This window comes from Eleutherodactylus coqui, chromosome 3, assembly GCF_035609145.1.
Source record: "Eleutherodactylus coqui strain aEleCoq1 chromosome 3, aEleCoq1.hap1, whole genome shotgun sequence".
NCBI classification, from domain to species: domain Eukaryota; kingdom Metazoa; phylum Chordata; class Amphibia; order Anura; family Eleutherodactylidae; genus Eleutherodactylus; species Eleutherodactylus coqui.
This window is the reverse complement of record NC_089839.1, coordinates 109,714,494-109,740,524: the sequence shown is the minus strand read 5'-3', so window position 1 is coordinate 109,740,524 and position 26,031 is coordinate 109,714,494. Positions and strand designations below refer to the sequence as shown.

The 26,031-nt window shown below is 43.3% G+C and overlaps 1 protein-coding gene across 1 annotated transcript in view; it reads left to right on the top strand.

Moving 5' to 3' along the window:
* SYNE1 (spectrin repeat containing nuclear envelope protein 1) overlaps positions 1-26,031 on the top strand; it is a 575,530-nt gene that overhangs the window by 183,452 nt on the left and 366,047 nt on the right. The window contains exons 13-16 of the mRNA XM_066595961.1: positions 10,672-10,784; positions 16,113-16,281; positions 20,443-20,539; positions 22,599-22,801. Of these exons, the coding sequence (XP_066452058.1) occupies positions 10,672-10,784; positions 16,113-16,281; positions 20,443-20,539; positions 22,599-22,801 (582 nt within the window). The remainder of the gene's footprint in view (positions 1-10,671; positions 10,785-16,112; positions 16,282-20,442; positions 20,540-22,598; positions 22,802-26,031) is intronic.

The following is a 26,031-nucleotide window of genomic DNA, read 5'->3' as shown; positions in this document are numbered from 1 at the left end:
TAGCGGCCCCGGCAGTAACAGGTGACCCCTATAGCGGCCCCGGCAGTAACAGGTGACCCCTATAGCGGCCCCGGCAGTAACAGGTGACCCCTATAGCGGCCCCGGCAGTAACAGGTGACCCCTATAGCGGCCCCGGCAGTAACAGGTGACCCCTATAGCGGCCCCGGCAGTAACAGGTGACCCCTATAGCGGCCCCGGCAGTAACAGGTGACCCCTATAGCGGCCCCGGCAGTAACAGGTGACCCCTATAGCGGCCCCGGCAGTAACAGGTGACCCCTATAGCGGCCCCGGCAGTAACAGGTGACCCCAATTGCGGCCCCGGCAGTAACAGGTGACCCCAATTGCGGCCCCGGCAGTAACAGGTGACCCCAATTGCGGCCCCGGCAGTAACAGGTGACCCCAATTGCGGCCCCGGCAGTAACAGGTGACCCCAATTGCGGCCCTGGCAGTAACAGGTGACCCCTATTGCGGCCCCAGTAGCAATAGCGACCCCTATTGCGGCCCCAGTAGCAATAGCGACCCCTATTGCGGCCCCAGTAGCAATAGCGACCCCTATTGCGGCCCCAGTAGCAATAGCGACCCCTATTGCGGCCCCAGTAGCAATAGCGACCCCTATTGCGGCCCCAGTAGCAATAGCGACCCCTATTGCGGCCCCAGTAGCAATAGCGACCCCTATTGCGGCCCCAGTAGCAATAGCGACCCCTATTGCGGCCCCAGTAGCAATAGCGACCCCTATTGCGGCCCCAGTAGCAATAGCATCCCCAGTAGTTATAGCGACCCCTATTGCAGCCCCAGTAGTAATATTAACCCCACAGTAGACCCAGCAAACATATTAACCCCCCCAGTAATAACATTAACCCCCCTCACCAATAATAACATTAACCCCCCCAGTAATAACATTAACCCTCCCCGAGTAGCAACAATAACTCCCATCCCCCCAGTAACAAAATTAACCCCCGCCCCCATAATAACATTTCACCCCCCCAGTAAAAACATAATCGCCCTCCCCAGTAACAACATTAACCCCCCAACCCATTTACTTACCTCCTCCTTGTACTGGTGCATCTTGACGCCACCAGGAAGCTAGGGGTGTGACAGTGCAGGGATGTAGGAACGCCCCTGACACACCCCTAGCTCCCAATTGGCTGCACCTCCTGGTCCTTGAAGGTCCTTTAGCAGCGTCTTGCATGTCGGGGCGCATATTTGGTATTTCAGCCGCACTTCAGATTGGTTGTTGGGTACACACACCCCTTTGGAGATGTGCACGAGTGGCCGGCCCGTTAAATAAGCAGCAGCAGGGCCGTAGGAGGGTCGGCAACTAACCCCAACCCTAAACCCAAACCCTAAACCTAACCCTAAACCCTAACCCCCCCGTGGGTCTCATGAAGTAGCACTCGTGCACATCTCCAAAGGGGTGTGTGTACCCAACAACCAATCGGGTCGCTGGAATCGCTCACCGCTACTGAAGTGCGGCTGAAATACCAAATATGCCCGCGGCACCCCTGGCAACCTCTCGGGTTGGGAATCACTGATCTAGAGAGTAGTCTAGAGCTCCCTCTCAGTCAGGTTATAGTATAGGTTCGAGAGGCAGAAGAAAATAAACCTCAGCTTCCATTTGTAAGTGCTTCAATCTATGAAATCACGGATGTACCAGTAGGAGGCAGACTACAGTTTTTTTATCCTCTCTAATGAAGTTTAGTCAGAGATCCATGGGCTGCAAGGCTGGTAGAAGGTTGCTACACTAAAGATTTCCTTTTTTCTCCAGCTTTGTCTTTACCAGTCTGCTGCCTTGCCCTATAAAAAGAAGTTTTTTTTACTTCAGGCAATAGAAGAATTTTTGTTAAAAAACATCATAGAAGTGCTAGGAGATCATCAAGGATGTGGAGTGTACTTCCTTATCTTCCTAATTCCCAAACATGATGGCAGGTTCAGGACCATTATAGATCTGAGGTAGCTAAACACCTTCATTCGCGCAGAGAAGTTCAAGATGGATCTGTTCTGTGATTTCGTTAATAGAACAAAACGATCTAATGGGTGCACTGGATCTCAAGGACGCCTATCTGCATGTGCCCACAAATCAGCATCACAGAAAATTCTTGGGATTGCCAGTTACTCAGGATTGTACTTCTCAAAGCACAATCCTTAACAATCCCTAAAAGATGGAAGAATGGGAAGCATTTAAAGAGACCAGAATGGATGAACGCAGAACTTAAATACACACTAAGGCCTTAGTCAGACGGGCGTATTTTCGCGCGATTTGCGGATCGCATGACAGATGCGCATCCGAAAATCGCGTGACCGGTGCCCGAAAATCTGCTCCTAGCCGCGTTTCATTAGAAACGGGCCGGAGCTGTCCGGCGCATTGCATTCAATGGAGCCGGCAATACAGCCGGCTCCATTGAAAGCAATGCGCTGCGGGTGAGCGCGAGATGAATTGTTGGGAAGGGCTTAAATATATATACATGAATTCATGAATGGGTGTGAGTCAGACCTGCCTCTGATTGGCTCAGGCTGAGCCAATCAGGGGGCAGGTCTGACTCACACCCCCTTCACACCCACTGCAGGCCGGCCGCGTTGAACTCCGGCTGCCGGGACAAGGTAAGTATATATATTTTTTTTATTTTAACACATTTCTGGATGAATTGCAGGGAAGGGCTTATATATTTAAGACCTTCACGATAATTCATCCAGCGCTGTCCGGCAGCCCATTGCTTTCAATGGAGCCGGCTGTATTGCCAGCTCCATTGTATTCAATCGGCAAACATCGTTCTTCTCTGCCACAGCTGTTACAGCTGTGGCAGAGAAGAATGATTTGTCTTCTATATGTTCTCAATGGGGTCAGCGCTGCTGCCGCCGGCCCCATTGAGCGCATATAGAGAAGAGAACAGGAATCGCAGATCGCAGATAGGTGCGATCTGCGATTTCTGTTCTATAATTTATCGGACGAGCGCATAAAAAGCGCTCATGTGTCCGATACCATTGCAAAGCAATGGTTTTTAAAAATCGCCAGACGCATGCGCATGCGCAAATCAGGCGAAAAAACGCCCGTCTGACTAAGGCCTAAGGGTGACTACCCACTACAGTTTTTTTTCACTGCGAAATTCGCAGCGTTTTTTTTTTCTGCAGGGGTCTATGGGACTTGTAATGTTAAAATCGCGATTGCGCAGAATCGCGATTTTTACCATTACAAATCCCATAGACCCCTGCAGAAAAAAAAATGCTGTGAATTTCGCAGTGAAAAAAAACTGTAGTAGGTAGTCACCCTTAGGGTGCCTACCCACTTGCGATTTTTTTTCCTGTGATGTTTTGCATTTTTTCTCAAGAGCAATTAGTATAGAATGTGTTCTTGTCCATCTGGGTTTTTTTTTAACGTTTCGTGGGGTTTTTTCACATAGGAACTGTCAGTTGCATATGTCTCCTTATTTTTCTCTTAATGCACCCATGATTGTCAATGGTGGGCTGCAAAAAACGCCACGAAAACGCCGCGTTTTTCACGCGCGAAAATCGGCAACGCAAGTGGGTAGGCGCCCCTTAGAAGGAAGAAAAATGTTTATCAAATGGAAAGTTAGGGGAATATCTAAAGATGAATATAATGCAGTCTGTAGACACTGTAGGGCAAGTGTCAGAAAAGCTAATAATGAATTGAGACTGACTGCAATAAAAAAGATTTGGGGGCATATGTCAAAAGCAAAAGAAAAGTCAAAGATGCTGTAGGATGTTTATAGGATGAAAATGGTGAATTGGTTAAAAATGATGTTGAGAAGGATGAACTTTTAAATTCCTAATTTGTACGTGTTTTCTTTCAGAAAGTAAGGCTGGAGTCACACAGTGCGGATTTGCTGCGGGTTTGCCGCGGATTGCCGTTGCATATCCGCACTGCAGCAAAACTGCTGTGTTTGCAGTGCAATGCAGCACAAATGAGTTTTGCCAAAAAGCTGTTCGCACAGTGCAGATTTTTTCTGCACAGCCGCAGTGCGGAAATGCAACTGCAGCACGGTTTTCAAAGATGCAGCATGTCTATTCTACTGTCTTTTCCGCAGCCCTTTTTTGTACATAGACCTCTATGGCTGCAGCTAAATCCGCGGCAAAAAGTGAAGAAGCGCTGCGGAAAATCCGCAAGCCAAAATTAACCTTTGAAGCGGATTTGCCGCAGAACAGTTCTTCTGCGGCAGAACCGCAACGGAAAAACCGCAGCAAAACCGCGGCAAATCCCCCCTGTTTGAACCCTGCTTTAATGTAACATCCTCTGATCTTCCCTGTGCTATTGGGGAAATAAAGGCTATCTATAATCTAAGAGATGGTGAGGGAACACTTAGCTAACTTAAATGAATTCAAGTCTCCAGGTCCAGATGAATTACATCCTGAGGGCTCAGTCACACGGGCGCCAATCCGCCCGTGTTTCTGTACGATAAGACGGCTGCACTGCAGATGCGGACGACTCTCCGCACCGCACGGAAGATAGAACACATGGCCGGCAATGGAGCCGGTCATGCGGAGATTTGTCCACACACGGTGCGGACGTCTTATCGTACAGAAAGACTGATGGATCGGCACCGTGTGACTGAGCCCTAAAGGCCCAATTGCACGGGACAAATGTCGAGCAAACGCTACCCGCCACTCGTCCCTGCACATACTCGGTACCGTGCTGCTGCACAAGAGCAAGTATTGTTGGCTCACAGCGGGGCGGCAGGAGGAGATTTCTCTCCTCGCTCTCCCCCACCCCTCTCCATTCACTTAACATAGCGGCCGGTCAGTACTGAACGGCTGCTATTTACACTGAAAGCTTATCGTTCAGCTCATCGTCAATTGTTTATGCTGCATCTAACAGAGGCTGGACTGACATCTGTCTGGGATGATTTAGTGATCCTGCATCGAGCAGGAGGTTGGACCAGATGACCCTGGAGGTCCCTACCAACTCATTGATTCTATGACTCTCCAAAGTAGTCCTAACCATGCTGTATTGCTTAAGTCTGGAATGCAATACAATAGTGCCCTACTTAGATGATTGGCTTATCAAAGCAGAATTGGAATCCATCCTTCTCGCCCACATGAACAGGATAATTTCCTTCCTGTCTTTTCTTGGTTGGTTACTCAATGAAAGTTCTGGGGATGATGTCTGCAGCCATATAGAGACTGTTCCATGGGCCAAATGGCATCTCAAGGCCCCATAGAAAGAACTTCTAGACAAGTGGAATCATCAATGGAATTCCATAGATCAGACAATTACACTGTTGCAACGAACCAAGGACTCACTTATTTGGTGGTCGAATCTGAGACATTGCAGAAGCATGTTCCTCTTCCTCCCCCCAGGGAGATGCATTGATTGAAGGATAGGTGGCCCATGTCTTAGGAAGATCAACGCAAGGTCTCCAGACTCTGGAAGAGAGGATGTTATCTTCCAGTGCCTGGGAGCTGAGAACAGTATCCATGGTCTTGTGCCACTCCCAGCACCTCCTGTTGAACAAGGCGGTGAGAGTCCATTCAGACAACACCAGCACAGTGGCTTATATAAATCAGCAAGTAGGAACAAGGTCCCCAGCCCTACTAAGAGAAGTGGCAAGGGTTGTGACCTGGGCATAGGTGCATTTGGAGGCTCTATCAGTGGTCCATATTTGGAGAGAGCTGAGCATATGGGTGGATCATCCAAGCTGGTTTCAGCTGATTTCAAGCAAATGGCCACTCTATCCAGAAGTGTTTGAACAGCTATTGGACAGATGGGGTCTGCCTGAAATCAACCTGATGGCAAAGAGGGCCAACACCAAACTCAAGAAATTTTGCTCTGTCTTTCGCCGGTACAGGTCATACGCCCTAGATGCCTTTTTCCAGCGCATTGAACTTTTAGTTGACATATGTGTTCCCTCCAGTGCCGAGGGTCTCAAGAGTCCTCGAAATAGTCAGCTTCAGTGAATGCTGTCATACCATGAGGATAAGTCAGGAGACCTATTGGCGGCTTGGAGATTGACAAGCCCCTTTTAGGGAATTTAGGCCTATTAGACTCAGTAGTCTCCACCTTCATGGCTGCCAGAGGTGCGGCTTACACCCATATAGTGCCCACCTTTAAGAACTGGTGTGACCTAAGAAAGCTTTGAGTAGAACCCCACAATCAATGGCAAACCTGTTACAATTCTTACAGGATGGATTTGAAAAAGGGCTTAGCCCTAATACTACTAGGGTTCAAGTCTTAGCTCTATCAGTTTTCTTTGGAAAGTCTTTCGCTAAGAATCCCTTAATGAAGAGATTTCCGGGGGCCATTTAGTAGATTGTCTATCCACAACCAATCCTTTTTGCAAAATGGGACTTGCCGTTGGTACCAAGAAGATTATGTGAACTACCCCTTCAGCCATTGCAGGAAGCAGTGTTATCTTTTCTAGCAATTACTAGACGATGAATGAATTTCAAGTGCTAGCTGAAAAAAGAACCATAGCAATCGTTTCACTAATACAAGGTGGTACTAAGAACTCTACCCTCATTCAGGCCCAAGTGTCCTCCCTATACCAACATTTGCACCAAACCGTCCTTGGAGGAGAAAAGGTGGCTACAGACACTAGATATAAGAGGATGTCTGAGGATCTCTCTCACCCGGATGAAATACTTCTTGAGGACAAATCATCTTTTCATTCTCGCTAGTGGCCCAAAGAAGGGGAATAAGGCCTCAAAACCAACCATAGCTAGATGGTTGAGGGAAGCTATCTGATGGCATTCGGGCTCATTCTACTAGAGCCATGGCAACTTCATGGGCAGAAAATGCTCAAGTTCTAACTGAGTGCATCTGCCTGGAGGCATCATGGAGCACTCCTAATACTTTCATTTTCCATTATAGATTGGACTTCCCAGCTAGGGAATTGTCTTCTTTTTGGACGTTTCATATTAATTTCAGGTATTTCTCACCCATAATAAATTCTATCTTTCCTGAGCGTCTGACACCGCCAAAATATTACAAAATTACATGAGGTAGGAGAATAAATCCCCATATATATGTGCTGCTGTTTGAATTACAGGAAAGAAGAAAAGAATAGCATAATAATATATATAGAATTAGCTGATATACCTGGCTTCGCCTGAGTTAATTTGATACAGGTGTTTACGTGTTGTTCGCTCTAAAAGATTTTATGAAGTCGTGGCTACTAGAAATGAGCGAGCGTACTCGGAAAAGCACTACTCGCTCGGGTAATTTGCTTTATCCGAGTAACGCTGTGCTCGTCCCTGAAGATTCGGGTGCCGCTGCGGCTGACAGGTGAGTCGCAGCGGGGAGCAGGGGAGAGCGGGCGGGAGAGAGGGAGAGAAAGATCTCCCCTCCGTTCCTCCCCGCTCTCCCCTGCAGCTCCCCGCTCCGTGCCGGCACCCGAATCTTCAGGGACGAGCACAGCGATACTCGGATAAAGCAAATTACTCGAGCGAGTAGTGCTTTTCCGAGTACGCTCGCTCATCCCTAGTGGCTACCTTAGAGGAACTGGGGAATGAAATATGTATACACGTAGAGGAGCGTTAGATTCTCCACAGACTGCATGTACTGATGTTCCTCTGCAGAATGTGCCACCCTTCCATTCTCCTCAATTTTTACCCTTAAAGATAATGCCCCTTTTTATTCAAATTCATCCCCAGACTGGAGGTTGCAGCCCCTTCTTAGCCTTAAAGGCTTGCTGCAAGCCTGCAGTTCACAGCCGCTTTCTTCTGCTCCGTAAATGCACACAGGGGTGAATTAGATTCTTTTTAATATATACACATACAGGAGCATTAAATTGTCCTCAGTATATACACATAGAGGTGAGGTAGATTCTTCTCAGTAAGTAAATCATTTCCTTAGGCTTTAAGGTTTCAGAGAATCACAGATTTTTTCATGCTTAGAACTGATTATTGAAGTTGTGACCCCTTTACCTTTCTTGTTTATGATGTAAAGAATAGATGTGGCAAATTTCATGTTTGTGAGGTTCAGATGTATGTTATTAGTTACATTACATAGGGGTGCACTTACTTTTGCACTTAGAATTTAATAATTAAGTTGTGACCCCTTTACTTTTCCTATTTAGGACCTAAAGAATGCTCTAGCTAAATTTCGTGTTTGTACGATACCGGGAAGTTAGAGAATTAGATTACGTACATTACATGGGGGTGTCAATACTGTTGCACTTAGCATTGAATAATCGAGTTGTGACCCTTTTACTTTTCCTATTTAGGACCTAAAGAATAGTTGTGCCAAATTTCATGTTTGTACGATGCCAGGAAGTTAGATAATTAGTGGCGCGTCAGTCGGTGAGGGCTTTAACTATGTGTGTGTGTGTGTGTGTGTGTGTGTGTGTGTGTGTATATGTATATATGTGTATATATATATATATATATATATATATATTGTGTGTGTGTATATGTATGTGTATATATATATATATATATATATATATATATATATACATATATATAGTGTGTGTGTATATGTATGTGTGTGTATATATATATATATATATATATAATAGATGTGTAGATAGTGGCTGAAAAACCTTAATCCAGACTACTACCAAACTAAATTTAAAACACTATAAGATGAGTTATGGCCATATACCACCTTTATATGCAGAGGGAGGTATATGAAGCATTCCTGGGTAATGTTGCAGGTCACGTTATCAAGAGATGATCAGACTTTGCCTTGGCAACTTTACGATTCCTCATTTCTCTGGTGCCAGGAGCTGGACATGGGGATAAGATGGAGGATTCTAAAAGCAGAAAATACCATGATGATACAGTCAGCCATTGCTATGTTGTTTTATTGAATGATGGATAGTACAATGCATCATATTCTTGTTAGGCTGTCTCATATTTCAAATGCTGTAGATGGTTTTATTTATGTTTTGACCTGTGAATAGTACATCTGTAAGGATGGTTTAACATCTGCATTGGAACCTCCGGTCGCAGATATGGCTGCAAATACTGGAAGAAAAAGTGCTGCATGCAGCGCTTTGTCTTCCATTCCAAAATCGGGCAGCTCGGGTAAAAGTGGGCAGACCCCATTATAGTCAATGAGGTCTTCCTGACGCCTTTCCGTTCCAGTCAGAGATGGAACCTTTTGGTCGCGGGGCATTCCCATTTCCTGCTCCCTGAAAGGAGCGAGAAAGCGGAATTCCCAGCGCAAGTGTGAAACTATCCGAAGTGAATTCTCGGTAGGACATTGTAGTAGCTTGCTTGCTTATTGTTATACTATAAGCTCTGTAACAAGCTCTATTCTTTATGGTACCTTCAAACGAATGAAAGTGAACGATAATTGTTTGGTCTGAATGATGAATGGAAATCATGAACTTTGTTTGTCGTTAATTTTATGCAGGCATAAAAAACACCGCTGGCTCATTCGCTTATCGTTCGGTTTAAACAACAATCATTTAGTCCCTCTCATTTGCTTATAAAGCAAATGTGAAAAACTGAACGATTCTCATGTGAACGAGCCAACATGTATCTGCCTGTCTAAACAGGATGCATGAGAGTGAATGAGTGAGTGGTGACATCCCTCGCTTGTTCAAACGACAATCTGCTCATCTAAAAGGACTCTTACTGTCTTGTTGTAATACAATAGGGTACCTTTCTTTATGGAAGGAGAGGACATACTATATATAATGCTCTGGTCTTGTTATTATTTAAGTGGTCCTTGGTTATAATGTAACAGTGACCCAGAACTAAGATGAGGTGATATACTGCCTCTTTCTCTGTGCAGTTATCGTGGGCATTGCGAGCTGGAAGTAAAAGGTGTGACACGTCCTGGAAGTATCCTTCTATATGTAAAAGCAGCTAATATATAACTTTGAAGTGGCTGTCGGCGTCCCAAACTACACAGTAATTTTATGTATCTACAATTTCATAAAGACGCACATGGTATACATACAGAATCTGTGAAAAAATATTGGGCATGCTTTGCATGCTATATTACACAGCTATTCTTGTTTCTACTTCAGAATATGGTGCTTCTCATAGGCAATCCTACGCTATTACACACCCATAGCTGCTTCTTTAGGACACAGCTTTGCAGCATGCATGAGCCCTTAGACTGCACACTATCTGTAAGGTAGTGTCCTTCTCCACCAATCACATATCTTCATTGATGGCATCATTTTTGCATAATATCAAAATATAATTTTTGCCGTTTTAAAAAAAAATATTTTGACATGGCTATTGTACATTTTTGATGTGCTTAAAAGTGCTGAGCTATCCATGAAAAATCTGCTCTGCACACTAATTGTCTACTTTGATCCTGTGAATGCAGAACCATTAATATAGCTTAGTAAATGATACATAATATAAAGGGCTGCATTTTTTTTTCATCCTGAAATACACGGGCAGCCTGAATCCAATCAATAGACACTGAGATCTATATTCAGGGAAACCCCTGAAAGTAAGAGGCAGTGCCAGTTCTGCATCCCTCCAGATGCTAATATTCTCATCAGGTTCAGTCCTTTAGTGCATTCACTGTAAGGCTTTCTACTGATCTGTACAAAGCGTTTATTAAGACCGGCTTTCATGACAGGATAAAATTGCATGCCACCGTGACAGATACAATTTCCTAGCATACACATACTGAACAAATGACTCATCGCTGCAGCCTGGTGCTTTATACATTTCTTCTGGTTGCACAGCCCAATCATTTTCTGTTTTTTTTTTCATTACAATAATTTTTTTTTCTCATTTTACAAATAGGACGTACTAAAGAATCTGGATGGTTATAGAAAGGCTTTTCAGGAGATCCACCGCTCACGATCTGTCAACGGAGTCCCGCTCCCCGTAGAGCAGCTTGAAGACATGGCAGAAAGGTAAAAAAGAGAATTGCAGGCTTTATCCCCCTTCCTTTTTAGCAGTGATTGTTTAAGATTGGACTCGGGCACCATCAAAAGGATGGAGCAGGTGATGTGATCCTGGGGGATGCTTCATGTTCTATAGCTTAAACTGCTATGTATGACAGCATCAACCGATATGACACAATATGATACAGTGTAGTCCTGACAGAAGGAAACACTTTGTATCTGAGAGATATGGTGCATAGGAATGGATCTGCATTATCGGTTAGTTACCAAGGAGATTAGCAACTAATTGTGAGGCTGGTACCTGGGCACTGTGTGTGCAACAAGCTTATAAGGATTTGCTCAAATTTTGTCAGGATTTAGACGTTTCAGATAATATTTTAATAGTGTAAATGTTTTAGATTTATTTTTTTGTTTTGGTAATGGAAGCGGCAAAACTGACAGAACATGCTGCTTACTTTATGTGAGAGCTATTTTAGACTCTACACTATTTTCTGATATTTCAGATCTACTTGCTTATATTCAATCTTATAGGGAGTGTACATGAATTTAACATTCAATTAATGAATTAGTAATTGAAACCTAATGTATACCGTTCTGAATTATGGGGAACTATGTTATTAGTATTATATATTTTGGACAATTTACTTCAGTTACTGCACTAGGACACAGCACACTGCAGTTTGATTTTTTTTCTTGTTGCTATAGATTCCCCTAGTAAAAACCGAAAAGTTTGGTGCCAGCAGCAACTTTTTAGTCACACAGACTACCTTGCACCTCAGTTTTGCTCCTTCCAATACTAAGTGAAACGCTACAGTATTGTCTCCACATACTGTATGCATAAGCTCCACAATAGGATGATGACCTATGAAACTAAACACTTCTACTAACTACGACCCAGTCAAATAAGCAACTTTAGATGATCTAAGAAGATTACATTTACTATATGTAAAACTTTTTGCTGAACTCTAAAATGCTAGGAATGTTGTACAATCCATATTCAATGAATCACATTATATGTTGTCTGGTCAGTTTTGCATCTCTTGTGTTTGGTAAAAGCAAAATACATAAACTCAAAACACATTTAAATAACTAGCATATTCTGTAAAAAGCTTTACTGTACACAGGACAAATACGTTATAAATGTGGTACATTGATATATTTAATGACTTATAGTCATCTATTTATCATGTATGGTTGCACAATACTTTTCATTGAGAATGTTCATAGTTTATAGTACTTGAAAAGTTATGATTTGGCACTTTATGGCTTCCTCCATCTGAAGGTTGATAGATAGATATGAAAGAGATGAAACAGATATGAGAGAGATATGGGAGAGATAGATATGAGAGAGATATATGAGAAATAGATATGAGAGAAAGATATGAAGGATAGATAGATAGATATAAGAGAGAAAGATAGATATGAGAGAAAGATAGTTAGGGTACTATTGTACCTTGTCACCACCTGGAAGCTAGGGGTTTGACAGAGCTTACATGCAGGAATGCCCCTGTCACGCCCCTAGCTCCCGATTGGATGAATTGCTGAAGGTCCTAGCAGCGTCTGTAGTGATTTTTGCCTGGCTTGGAGGATTAGGGTTCGTTTGTGCTATTAGGCTTACATTATGAGCTCTAAATGCTTCCATGTTACAGCTACTGCTGATGTGACTGTCCCCATGAGCAGACCGGGCAGGTGTCCAGAGAGCAGCAGCAGCCACGGAGCAGAGGACGAGCAGGCAGCTGCCCCCTGGCCCCATCCTCTTACCTCCTGGCTGCCACAAACTTCTGTCCACTCTCAGACCAAAGTTCCCAGCGGCGGCAGGCGACGACCGGGGATGAAAATCAGAGCCTTGGGGGCTCTGAGGACCGCGCGATGGATGGGGGAAAGTCACCGGATCCCAGGCTGCTAGTACGGTCTAGACCTGCCAGTGACACTCAGGAGCTGGAAAGAGAAGACTGTCCCCTGCCGGATAAGGAGGGGCCAGCACCAGAAGAAGAGGGGGGCACAGGGTCGAAGAGGGGTACAGACAGCGGACGGGGGGATGGGGCATAGTGGTAAAGAGGAGCACAGGAGAAGGGGGGACAGAGAGGACATAGGAGGAGACACAGAAGAAGGGGGGCACAGGTGAAGGAGTGACACATGAGAGGTACTGTCAGCCAATCAGGAGCTAGGGTTGTGAGAGGGGCGTTCCTCCATTGAAGGGCTGTCAATCCCCTAGCTTCCGCTGGTGACAAGGTACAATAATACTGATAGATAGCTATAAGAGAGACAGATAGATATATGAGAAAGATAGTTATTAGACAGATATAAAAGAGAAAGATATTAAATAGATAAATATGAGAGAGAGAGAGAGAGATAGAATGATAACTAGCTAGAGAGAGAGAGAGAGAGAGAGAGGAGAGTTATTGGATAGATATGAGTTTTTCATGTTGGCCCCAAAAGACTTTATGCATATGTATTCAGCCTCAATGATGCCTGTTTTGAGCTTGTCTCTTCTTTTAAATCTCCAGTGTTTGTAGCAAGGTATTCTTAAAGGGGTTGTACCAGAATTTCAAGTTATTCCCTATTGAATTTTAAGCGGCTCACTTGCTGATTGGTGGGGGTCTCACTGCTGAGACTCCTGTAGCTCAGGAGAACAGGACTCCCTTGTCCTGCTCTATTGTCACTGCGGGGGTCACTTTTTCCCTCGCATTGTTGTTATTCGGAATGGAGTGCTGGACAAGCATTTTCAGTCTGTGCTCCGTTCATTTCAATGGGAGTGACGAAAATACCCGAGCTGCTGCCACTGAAAGTGAATGGAGCGCTGGTGCACTTGCGTGACTAGCACTCAATTCAGTCTCATCCTCACACTGCAGCGAGGAGGACAGCGGACCCTCATTCTCAAGATCAGCGTGGTTCTCAGTAGTGAGACCCTCCCACCACTCAGCAAGTAACTTGAGATTCTGGTACAATCCCTTTAAGTGAAGTCAAATGATCACATAAAGTGCCTGCCTACTTGTGAGGCACTGCTTCCTGCAATACTTTAGACACTTACAATAATAGTTCACTGTCTTGCGGACATTTACTCTCCTAATCCTGTTTACTCTGGTGCAAGAGGTTGTCCCAACCAAAATTAAGTGGCTTTGCTGTGCATTGCATTGTCAAGCGCCTATAATTCCCCTAATGGTTCAGGGTCACAATGGTTAACAATGCTACATCCCGTTTATAAACTCATTTACACTTCTAGAGGACAGTTGATGATTTAAAAGAATTTTCCAGCATTAAGATTAAGAGTTTTTTAACATTGGTTTGCGTGGAGAATTCCATGGAATCTTTATGGTGGCCCAGTGATCTTGTCACATGACCTCTATAAGTATTAGATCTTATACTATATATTCAGATCTGTTGGGTACGTGACCACTGTACAAAACACCCTTTTCAGAGATTTATGTTCAGTGTACAGGTGGAGGGCACCCATGGGCTAAGCCATGGAAAGTGAACACAGAAGAATTTTATTAGAACTTAATTAATATGCGTGCTGCTTTATACGCATCTTTCTGTTTCTGTGAAAAGTTTTAACCACAGATAATCCTCATCCATCTTTGCTGGAAGTAAGAACTGTCTCTGTCTTCAAAGTGGAGGATGCCTGTCTAGAATTGTTATTATGGCATGAATTTGTTAGACTGTTACTGCTTACCTTTCTGATTATATCCACAAAGCTAATATTTCTTTTAGATCGGCCGATTATTGGGCCTAACAGTTCCTCTAGACTTCCATTCACCTGACAGTCGAGCTGTGTAAAAAGATAAGCAATCAATCAACGAACTAGCAAACTCTCATTCACTTAACAGTCGAGCTGTGTAAAAGCACAAACAGTCAATCAGCGAATGAGCAAAGTCTCATTCGTTGGCTGATCATTCAGTTTCAGTGAGCTTAAAAATTCTTGCTGTTCAACTGTACATCTACCCGTGTGAATGGAGAGATGTACAGTCAGCCTATGGGGACGAAAGATTGTAATACCACTCGTTTGTCTTCATAGCTGATTCTCTGCCTGGTCCGCTCAGTGTAAAAGCACCATAACTCTCCAGTCCTTATCTTCTGTTAAAAGGGTTGTCTCTTCAGAGACAACTTTTTAATATGGCCATTGGGGCGATCAGCTAATAGTAAAGGGCAGATGCAGTACTATATGGTGCCCATTCAGATGAATGGCTGTCCATGTAATACAAGGATAGCTTAAAGGGGTTTTGTTATTAGAAAAAAAATCTATCCTTACGTATTCCTCCCCTGTCAGTCTACTTACAAAACCTTCTCCCCACCAATCTTCTCCTGGGTCCTGCAGTCCCCGGGTCACCTCACCACAAGCCGGCTTTCTTCTTCCGGCAAGTCAGGAAGCGCCGGATACTATACCGGGCTATAGCCGGGACTACACATGCGCGCTGTCTCGCGGCAGTAGTGTAGGAAACTCGCAGCGAGACAGTGCGCATGAGCAGTCTCAGCATTAGCCAAACATAGCATTCAGCGCTTCCTGCTAGGCAGTGAACGCTATGTCAATAGTGACGTAGCGTACATTGCCCTGCAGGAAGAAGACTTCAGCCAACAGACGCTTTGTCACCGGAAGACGAAGAATCGGTCGGCTGGAGATGAGGTGACCCCCCCCCCCCCAGGACTGCAGGAGACAAGAGAAGGTCGACAGGGAGAAGGTGTGGTAAGTAGATTGCCTGGGGAGAAATGGGTAAGTATTGAATTTTTTTTTTTTCAATGACAGAACCCCTTTAAGAAGGAAAGTTGATCATGCAGAGCGGCTACTAGTTCTGGCTAATATAGAGGGATCCTGAACAGGGAATACCTGTCTAAGAGGCCCATATGACTTAATAGGGAATAAGACAACTCTTCATGTGACAACTCTTTTAACCCTTTCCAATCCACTGTCTGACGTCTGAGGACATTCTGATTGAAGCCTGTACAGCTCTGATGTCAGAAGACATCCGGCAGGGTATTCTTACTGTATATTACTGGCCGCTCTGTTGTTGGGGGGCCTCTCCAGCATGTCCCATACTGCAGTACTGGCTCTAGCTAGCAGATGGCGCCATTGTATAATGGCAGAAAGAGAAAGCCCCCTAGAAAACCCTGAATCCAAAATTGGATTGCAAAGGGTTAATATTTGGCTATACAAGGTAAGAATGGAGGATATGCAGACATGTTGTTACTGTTTTTCTTGCTGTTCATGTCTTGCATGAAAATACAGACGGTACTGTATGTACTGTAATTTAATTCTACAGTTCTTAAAAACGAGTCGCAGTGATTAATGTGTGACAAGATTATACATTGTATTTAGTAAAAGAAATGCCTGCTTTTCTGCAGATTCAGTTTCGTAGCCTCTTCCTCCCAGCTCCATATGATGAAGTTAGAGTTCATGGAATTGAAGTATCGACTTCTAGCACTTTTAGTGTTAGCAGAATCCAAGCTCAAATCCTGGATCATCAAATATGGCAGAAGAGACTCTGTTGAATTGTTGCTACAAAATTATATTGTAAGTACAATTATTATCAAAAGCCTTGAATTGTAAATGATGTACTAGGTTACTTACCTCATGTAATCATTTATGTTTTGTCAGCCATGGAGTGTTACTTAAAGGGGTTTTCCAGGCAGCGTCTGCTGTCATTGCCGGGACCACAGCCTGCAATTACAAGCACAGCTCCCCTTGATTTAAATGAAAGCTGTGCCTGCAATTGCAAGTGCTAACCACTAGACAGTGGTCGGAACAGCAGCTTCCTCTCAGAACCCGTTGTATCCCGACACTGACAGCCGCACTGCCTCGAAAACCCATTTAAGGCAACTGTTTTGCTGCTGAAGATAGTAAATGAACAAGAAAGCAATGCCCATTAAGGGGGTCATGTGTGTGTAAGCCTATGTGTGGAGAGTAGTTGATGGAATGTTTCAATGTCCTCAAGACATCTTGCGTATGGACTACTGTAGAATAACTCTTGGTTATGGCAGTTTGAATTAGAAGTTTATAATCTAATATATTGTTATTGTTTTATACTATCCTCTACTGGTATACAATTGATGATTAGCTTTTTGTGAGCTGTTAGTAACGATTCACCATCTGTCACCTTCCTAGATGGTTGAATTTTCCTTATCTAATGTTCTGCTCATTGCTATTAGGTTTGTTTATGAGTTTTAAATTTAGGCCGGTTTCACATCTGCGTCGGAAGCTCCGTCACAGATGCAGTGCCTTTTCTTCCGTCCAAAAGCCAGAAAGCTGGCAGAGCCATTATAGTCAATTGGTTCCATGCAGAGACTGAGCTATTCGCCCGTGGGGATTCCCTTTTCCTGCTTCCCGAATGGAGCAGGAATGCAGATTCCCCAGCGCAGATGTGAAAGCTCCCTTATTCAGTGAATACAATGCTAAAATAAAAATTTAACTTTGAGAAACAAATGTAAAAACCTCTAAAGTGAATTGAAACTTAATATTGTGAAGAAGTTTAATCTATGCTCACACTGTCCTTAATTGTCTAGGTATATGGTATATATTACTGTATTTATGTTGAATTGGTAATACTGCTAATGTAGTCTCCTCGTATTATTGGATGCATTTATTGGAACAGCTTTTAGCTGAATTACCCTATTTAAAAGCAGATGTGATCCAGGTAACATGCAAGAGGGGAAGGGTACTTCATAGTGTATAGTAAGCAAAATCTAGTGACTGATGGGTGAAATATGGCAGAGGCTGTCCAGGTCTTCTTATAAGATTTTAAAATAAAGATTGAAAGGTTAAAAGAAAAGAGAGGGGCACGTGATGTGTTCCTTTCTTCTCCATATTGAAGGACTTTGTATGTCACTGTAGAGCAAAACTGAAAATGGGGGTCTAATCCATCATTATCACTTCCAGCAGGATACAAAAAGCTTGTGAATATTTTGGTCTCTTTTTCTGTGCCTTTTGTTAATTCTCTTGGTCTTCCAGTGACCTGTAAGAAATTTTTAGTGCCTCTGCTCATTGACCTGCACATTGCGGAGGGAAATTCATCACACAAAACTGGCAATAAAAAGTGTAAAAATTTTTCAACTGTTCCGTTTTACTGTGGGTGCCACGTTTTGAGAAAGTGATCTTGACGTAGTAAGAAGGAATGTGGCTGCCCTGGCCCGATAAGTTTAAAGGCTATGGAAATCTTTGTGCATGAAAAATCAATACACACATATGTTACTAAGTCCCTGCAGATAAAATGATGCACTTATCAGTTTTTTTGCCTTGAGTTTTCCTTCTCGTGCATTTAGAAGGTCCCATACTTGGTTTTCGGGCCCTCCTACACTCACTGACTTGGGGGGCATGCCCAGCATTGATCAGCTGGTTTCTTTCATGAATGCACAGAAGCTCAGTTCCCCCTTCCCTCTCTCATAGGCTGCGTAGCATAACCACGCTCACTCAGTATCACACAATATTTCTCCTCTATCTGATCCTCTCCCTTAGTAGCTGCTGGTCTATTCTCCCTCATTGCTAAGAGCAGAAAATTCACAAAGCGTGAATTACAGCCCTCTGTAATAGTAGCTTTCTCTACTTTGCTCTCTTAAACTATCTCTTTGGCACTGTCATACAGCCAGTGGAATGGCAGTGAATGCTCATTCAGAAAAGGGCAACAGGTTAGGGGAGGAGTTAGTTTACTCTCACAGAATTTGCTGAGAGCTCAATCCTCTAGTTTGCAGTGCCTTGGGAAACAATACAAGCATAGAAATTAAAACTAAATTTTTAATGAAAACCAATTGCAAAACGTTTAGTTCAAAAAGCACTTTGATTAAATGGAAAAAAAGAATGCACAGGTATACATAGCTTTTAACTATCATTTGCATCAGAAAGTGATGACAATTATACCAAAAACCTATTATTTTGTGTGTGTGCACCGACCATCCAAGGTGCCCCGACTGTATTAAGAGGACTTTGCTTCTTAATCCATTTAGCGCTTCTTACTCTAGCAGGGTTCTTATTAAAACCAGCATATAAAACGATCATAATAAATTCCCCCTGAAATGTCTTTCTGATGATCGATCATTCACAGTAATCACTAAGCTGTACTGTCGATTAGCCTATATCTGTTGTATTTATCTCTCTTTGTATGTGTACCCTTATATGTGTAAGGTAAAGAGAGGGGACTCAAAACCTCTCTGTCACATAAGAATATAGTAACATATGGCACATGGTAGGTGGGAGCCACGTAACAGATTTTATTTATGCTGTTGCATGCAGCCTATGGAAAACCATAGATAAAATATGTTGATATCACAACTAATTGTGTCAAATAACACATTCTACTTGCTGCATTTACAGACTCAGCCCTCCTAAATTTCTAAAATGAATTTCCCTAAAACAGTGGTTCCCAACCTTTTTAGCACGTGGGAACCCCTGGAAAATGTTTTCTCTCCGGAATTCCCCACCATTGTAAGCTCAGTCCAACCAAGGTGGAAAATGTCCACTGTAGATTGACAGCGAATGTGCAACAAATCTATTGCAGAATCTGCAGGTGTTACTTTCAGATCTAGGGCTTATTTAGATGAACGGGGTTTTTTTCCCTTATGCGGCTGTGATAATCATGGTTGCATAACTGGACAAAACTAAACCACTGGTTTCAATGGACTTCAGTGGTTTTGTTTTCACTAGCTCTTTTCTTGGCCATTAATACTGCGGCTGAGAAAAGATAGGACATGCCCTATCTTCCCTGCACGTAGTGGCGAGAAAGATAGGGCATGATCTGTCTTCCTGTGTTTTTTCCCAAACTCCTGCACGTGGCGCAGAGTTTGAACGGCCGGTGAGTGGGAAGAAATTTCCCTCATTCAGGCGCAACTACACTCCGTACTGGTAAGTGTAGTTGCGCCTACAGCCATCTGAAACTGCCCTCAGTTGTAGATTTTGCCATGGACTGTACTCCTTTTAATTGCAAAGGGTGAAATCCACTGCATTTCCATGACATAATGAGCATTCTGTGGATTAGAAATTCAAGAACATGCTTTCTATGTTCGTGAGGAGATTTTCTGGTTCATGTGAATGGTGTTTTGAAAACCACATCCACTTGGTTTGTACTGTAAATTACTGTGGATTTGTAGTGCAGAATCCACACTGCATATCTGCTGTATTTTGACCTGGCCTAATTACTTAATCGTTCTAAAAAAATAATTGCTAAAAGTAAGTAATGCGCAAAACATAGTAAAGTTAAGACATCTGACTCTATACAGTAAAATTAATACAGTCCCCATATCAGACTCCACAATAAATTCATCAGACGCTATATTAATTCAGACCTTCTCACCAGTAAATGCAAGTACATCCAGAGTGTCAACATTCTCCCCCCCTCCCATGCAATAATCACATCCAGAGCTTCAGTATTCCTCCTCCAGTAATCACATCCAGAGCTTCACTGTTATCACATCCACAGCTTCACTGTTCCCCCTCCAGTAATCACATCCAGAGAGCTCAGTGTATGACACCTCTGCTAAATGCAGATAGAATTTTTTTTCTGTTCCTCAAGAAAAGCACTGGTGTCGTGGCACTCCTGATGGGTTCTCTCATCGCCCTGGGTTGGGAACCACTGCCGTTATACATAAATGTTGGTTCACCGAACTGGAACCATTTTTTCAAATTTGTTATTAATGTATTGTTTTCTTCTATGGACATGCTTAATATGTTGTATGTTTTGTGTCACAGACATTTATTGATGGCAATAGGTTCTTTGAGCAATATGAATTTACCAGTCAGTCACTAAAGCAAGCTGCGGAGATGTATGTGAAAGCTGATGGATCAGGTAAGAACCTGTTGAACTTTTTGATATTACTGGCAGTACAGATACAGTAGATTTTCTTAACATCTTCATCACAAAATTATACAATAAAAACAATAGTTGGCCATTATATGTACATCTCATCTACCTTGATACCGTCCCACTATGAACTTCAAATCTTAGTGGAATTGTTCATCTTGCTCATCACTGACAGCGCCAAGGTTTTCTAGGAAGTTATCATGATGGCTATTCAGAAAATGCACCTTGATGCTCATGTTGCAACCAAGCATTTTGTAGGTCTCCAAGAGTTTCTGGACTACTTTGGTGTAATTCTTTGCTTGCTTATTTCCAAAAGAAATTTCCTTGTCAATGTCTTTGAATGATAACCAAGCATTTTTTTGAGTTCTCACATTTGCCTGATGAAATGTTCAACTTTGATGAACTGGCCTTTATTTTTTCAAATGACAGGCTAGGAAATGCCAAAATGAGGTACTTGAAACAGTCTCCTTCAGTTGGCCAAGCTTTAACACATTGTTTCATGTGCAGAGGTGGGAATATAATGTTCCTTCTGTCAACAAGTGGCTCATGTAGTATGTTTGGATCACCAGGTTTGAGGTCAAATCTTGGAAGCCAATTCCTTTCCACCCAATGTTTCTCACAAGCTCTGCTGTACCACATGTAGAGATAACAGGGATACTTGATGTATCTGCGTTGCTGACAAAAAAGGAAGCATACCATTTTAAGGTCAACAGAGATGATCCAAGTGTGTTTGTGATATTGCAGCAACTCAAGCACTCTCTTTATGTCTCCATATTCTTCATGAAGAGAAACTGAATGGCCAATTGGAACAGAATAAATTGTCATTGTGGAGGAGGACACACTTTAAGCTCCGCTTTGAGTTATCGATGAACAGTCGCCATTTAATTGAGTTATAGATTTCCCAATCCCTCCATTAAACCATGTATGTTATGGCAATAGACAAAGCCACTGTCACTTCAATAGTATTGCAGAAATGCAATTTCTATGGATGGAAAGTAGGATACCTTTCTCCTTTTTGAAGCAAGTTTTTCTCATGCAGTCTTGATGCTAGGAGTTCTGAAACCTTTTTTATAGTCCCAAATCTCGTACCAAATCATTCAGCTCATGCTGATCAACTAAGTCATCTTCAATTTCAAAATCTTAAACACTGCTGTCACATAGTTCTTCACCATAGTCATGTTCTTAAAGAAAAAATAGTTCAACAAATAAAGGAAATAAGTATGTAAAAAAATACATTTTGCTAATTCATTATATAAAGCGGTACACAACCAAAGTCATCCTCCACCACTCCCCACTCCAGGGAGGTTCGCTCTCAGTCAATAGGAGAGCACTAGTGCTCCACTTGACCGAGGCTTGAGTAATCGCATTAAGATAAACTGTAGAGAAAATACCTGACATGATAGAAGAAAACTTAAAGCCCACTTACATGCAACGATTATCACTCAAAATTCACTCAAATGATGTATTTTGAGTAATAATCGTTGCGTGTAAATGCTACCATCATTTACAATGATTTTTAGCTGAGCATAAAATCCATCATTCAGCCGAAGAGCTGATAGTAGGGACCGCATGCTGTGTTCTCCACGGGAGCGCTGATTACATTATATTTAGCTTGCAGTCCCAAAGAAGAACAAAGAAGCTGTATGCAGAGAACAGACCACCTGCTGTTCTCTGCATACAGCTCTGGAGGCTCATTTACATGCAAATTAAGGTAATAAGCTGCTAATGGGCATTAGTGCCCATTAGTAGCTTATGCAAAACGTTCGGTAAAACTGTCAATCATCCTATCTTTTGAATGAATTTTGAGCGATTTTCTTTGCGTGTAAATGGGCCTCAACTTCATGAAATCAGCATGCTTATTTTAGTTTAAATCACCTGAAAAACCTAAGTCAACAAAAATTTTGTTGAAAATTGTTTCCTGCTATAATATGATGAGACCTCCAGTAGTAGGTTCTCCGTGCTTTTATGAGATGTTGGAAGGGGAATACGAATGCTTGAATGTAATAAAATAATTTTTTTTTCTGTTTTCATGCTTCTTGTCTAGCCGAAGAGGCTGAGGTTGTAACTAAATTTTTGAATGAGACTACTATTCAATGGAGAAACCTATCAGTGGAGGTTAGAAGTGTCAGAAGCATGCTTGAGGAAGTACTAAACAACTGGGAAAAATACAGCAATACAGTAGCCAATTTACAAACCTGGCTAGAGGATGCTGAAAAGATGCTGGATCAGCCAGAACATGCCAAAAAGGTAAGAGAAGTAAAACTCACAAGATCACAAAAGATCATTCAATATTACGCAACGCTTCTTTTTTCATGTTTTGAAAGATCTGTGAATTTTCCTTATAGATTCATGGTATCTTGGCATTGTATTAATAAAGTGACGATGTCTGCAGGAGAAGAAGCAGGTGTTGTGTTGCTTTGTCAATCGAACAGTCTATCCGCTTCTGCAACTCCTACCATTCTTCTTCACAGGGTCACTTTACATTTTTTCCCCTTATGTTTTATTTATTTTACTGTGTGTAGGTGCTATTAAAGGGGTTGTCTCACGAAAGCAAGTGGGGTTATACACTTCTGTATGGCCATATTAATGCGCTTTGTAATATACATCGTGCATTAAATATGAGCCATACAGAAGTTATTCACTTACCTGCTCCGTTGCTGGCGTCCCCGTCTCCATGGCTCCGTCTAATTTCGGGGTCGTCTTGCTTTTTTAGACGCGCTTGCGCAGAAGGGTCTTCTCCCTTCTGGACGGTCCGGGCACGAGCAGCGTTCTGGCTCCGCCCCTTCTACGCATCATCGCGTAGCTCCGCCCCGTCACGTGTGCCGATTCCAGCCAATCAGGAGGCTGGAATCGGCAATGGAACGCACAGAGCCCATGGTGCACCATGGGAGAAGACCCGCGGTGCATCATGGGAGAAAACTGCAGTGCATCCCTGGGAAAGGACCGGCGGCCATCTTGGGAGAAGAATTTTATAAGTTCATCTTTCATCACATCGGTGAGTAGCAAGCGGTTTAAAAACCGCTTTAAAATGCTATTTTATGCCAGGGGGGTGACAGGGGGAATGGGGTAATGTTAAATTTTGATGTTTGCCGCAAGACAACCCCTTTAAAGGGGTTGTCTCACAAAAGCAAGTGGGGTTATACACTTCTGTATGGCCATATTAATGCACTTTGTAATATACATCGTGCATTAAATATGAGCCATACAGAAGTTATTCACTTACCTGCTCCGTTGCTGGCGTCCCCGTCGCCATGGATCCGTCTAATTTCGCTTTCTTCTGGCATTTTTAGACGCGCTTGCGCTGTCCGGTCTTCTTCCTGGTGAATGGGGCCGCTCGTGCCGGAGAGCTGGTCATCGTAGCTCCGCCCCATCACGTGTGCCGATTCCAGCCAATCAGGAGGCTGGAATCGGCAATGGACCGCACAGAGCCCACGGTGCACCATGGGAAAGGACCCGCAGTGCATCGTGGGTGAAGATCCCGGCGGCCATCTTGGTGAAGGAAGAAGGAAGACGTTGCAGAGCGGGGATTCGGGTAAGTAATATGTTTGTTTTTTTTTTAACACATCCATTGGGGTTGTCCTGCGCCGAACGGGGAGGCCTATGGAAAAAAAAAAAAAAAGCAGTTTTGGCGCGAGACAACCCCTTTAAGTTTTCTTACCTTTTTAACGGGGTTTTCCAATAATAATCTTGAATTTACAATTGCTCTCAATTTGTCTATACAAGTCAAATGCCTCCCCTAGACGGGTTGTTGGAATCAAATGAAACTTTCTGTGTGTCATTTGTAATGTTGATATAAGTAAATTATTACAATATCAGAGCAACAGGATAATTTATCGTGAATAACTGAACCCTTGAAGGGAGGCTTTAGTACCCTCTTGGGCCACCTCTAGCTTGGATGTAAGATGGGATACGGACGGTCATGGGGACTCTAGGAACCTGTTGGGCCTCCTCTTGCTTGGATGTAAGATGTAATACAGCACCTGTGGCTGCAGAATGTCCTGAACATATTGCTGAGCTGTCATTATCCTTTGTACCACTAGTAGGGGTGACAAACTGTCATATTCAATGGCCCCCCCAGACCATCACACCAGCAGTGGGGGCCGTGTGCCAGTCCACACCAAAGGCAGGATTGAGGTGCTCACACCTAGGTATCCAAATATGAACAGAGCTGTCGCCAGTGCTCAAACTACACCTAAATTTATCACTGAAGACAACCCAGTTCTATAGCAGTCCAGTTTTATCATTTAGGACACCACTGCAAAGAAGGCGATGGTGGGTGCCAAAGGCAGTACACGTTATTGGCGCCGTGAAACGAAATGTCCTTCAGCCAAGCGCGCGGAAATGCTTCTGACAGACACAGAAGTCTGTAACGATGGGGACACCTGTTTCTGGATGGTGGACAACAAAACAGTCCGAGCTACTTGTGCTTGTTGGACAATGAGTTAATGCTCTTAACTGGTGGTCTGTCGAGGGCGTTCTGAGCCCGGCCACCTTGTGTGTGTGCCCTCACGCATCCGCTGCTCCCCAACAACTCCTAACAGTCTGCTCAGAACAGCCCAGATGGCAGGCAATTCGTCGATACGACCATCCAATAATGCGCCCCCTCTCAAACTATGTTAATTTGGCGTAATCTCTTTGATTGCGTCGTAGAGGCGTCTAGTGGTCAACAAGCTCTACACAGGCCGAAGAAAAGGTCACTACACACAAGGAGCCTCTGAGAGCCTCTTTATAGGCCAAGGGAGGAACTACTTTTAGGGCCTCAGATGACAAGACCATTCATCTAATCACATTACAACTCTAATCATTTGCATGTCTGCCTGAGATGTAACTGCATGACGAGTTTTGCAGCAAAATGACAACTACTTCTAGGGGCCGGATTGTTTTGACAAAGAGTGTATTTGAAAGTCTACTCTTCCTTCCCAACACGGTCAAGTGCTGCCCACTTTCTTCCAATTTTATGACCTCCATTGATGTGCCATTCCTAGCTTGGCCGAGAAGCAAAGACATTTCAGTGGAACATCATGCAGTTTCTGATCCCAGCTAGGAATGGCGCTTCACTATTGATATCACCGACCGAGAAGGGCTGGATGTGTCAGGCATAGTTTCTGTATTCTTGCTGCTGCGCATGTGTGGAGCTAGTCACAGCCCAGTGTGACTTAGAAAGCTGTGAAATGAACTACGGGAGAACAGGGAAGGGACGTAGCTGGAAAATAGCAATGTAAATCAACCAGGTGCGCAGCAGTTGGATCGGGTACCCCTGAAACGTGGAAGAAAGGGTTAAAGGTATTTGGCTAGGTTTGTTGTTGAACATGGCATTCTGGGATTATTAAAATAATTAAAACAGTGCTGGATAATACCTTTTAGGTCTTTTCATCACTTTATAATATTGCTGCTAATAGATTCATTGTAAGGGGTTGTTTCCAAGAAGGCAGCACCTGTAGATATGCTCCACTAGAGTATGTGTACTTCACACAGCC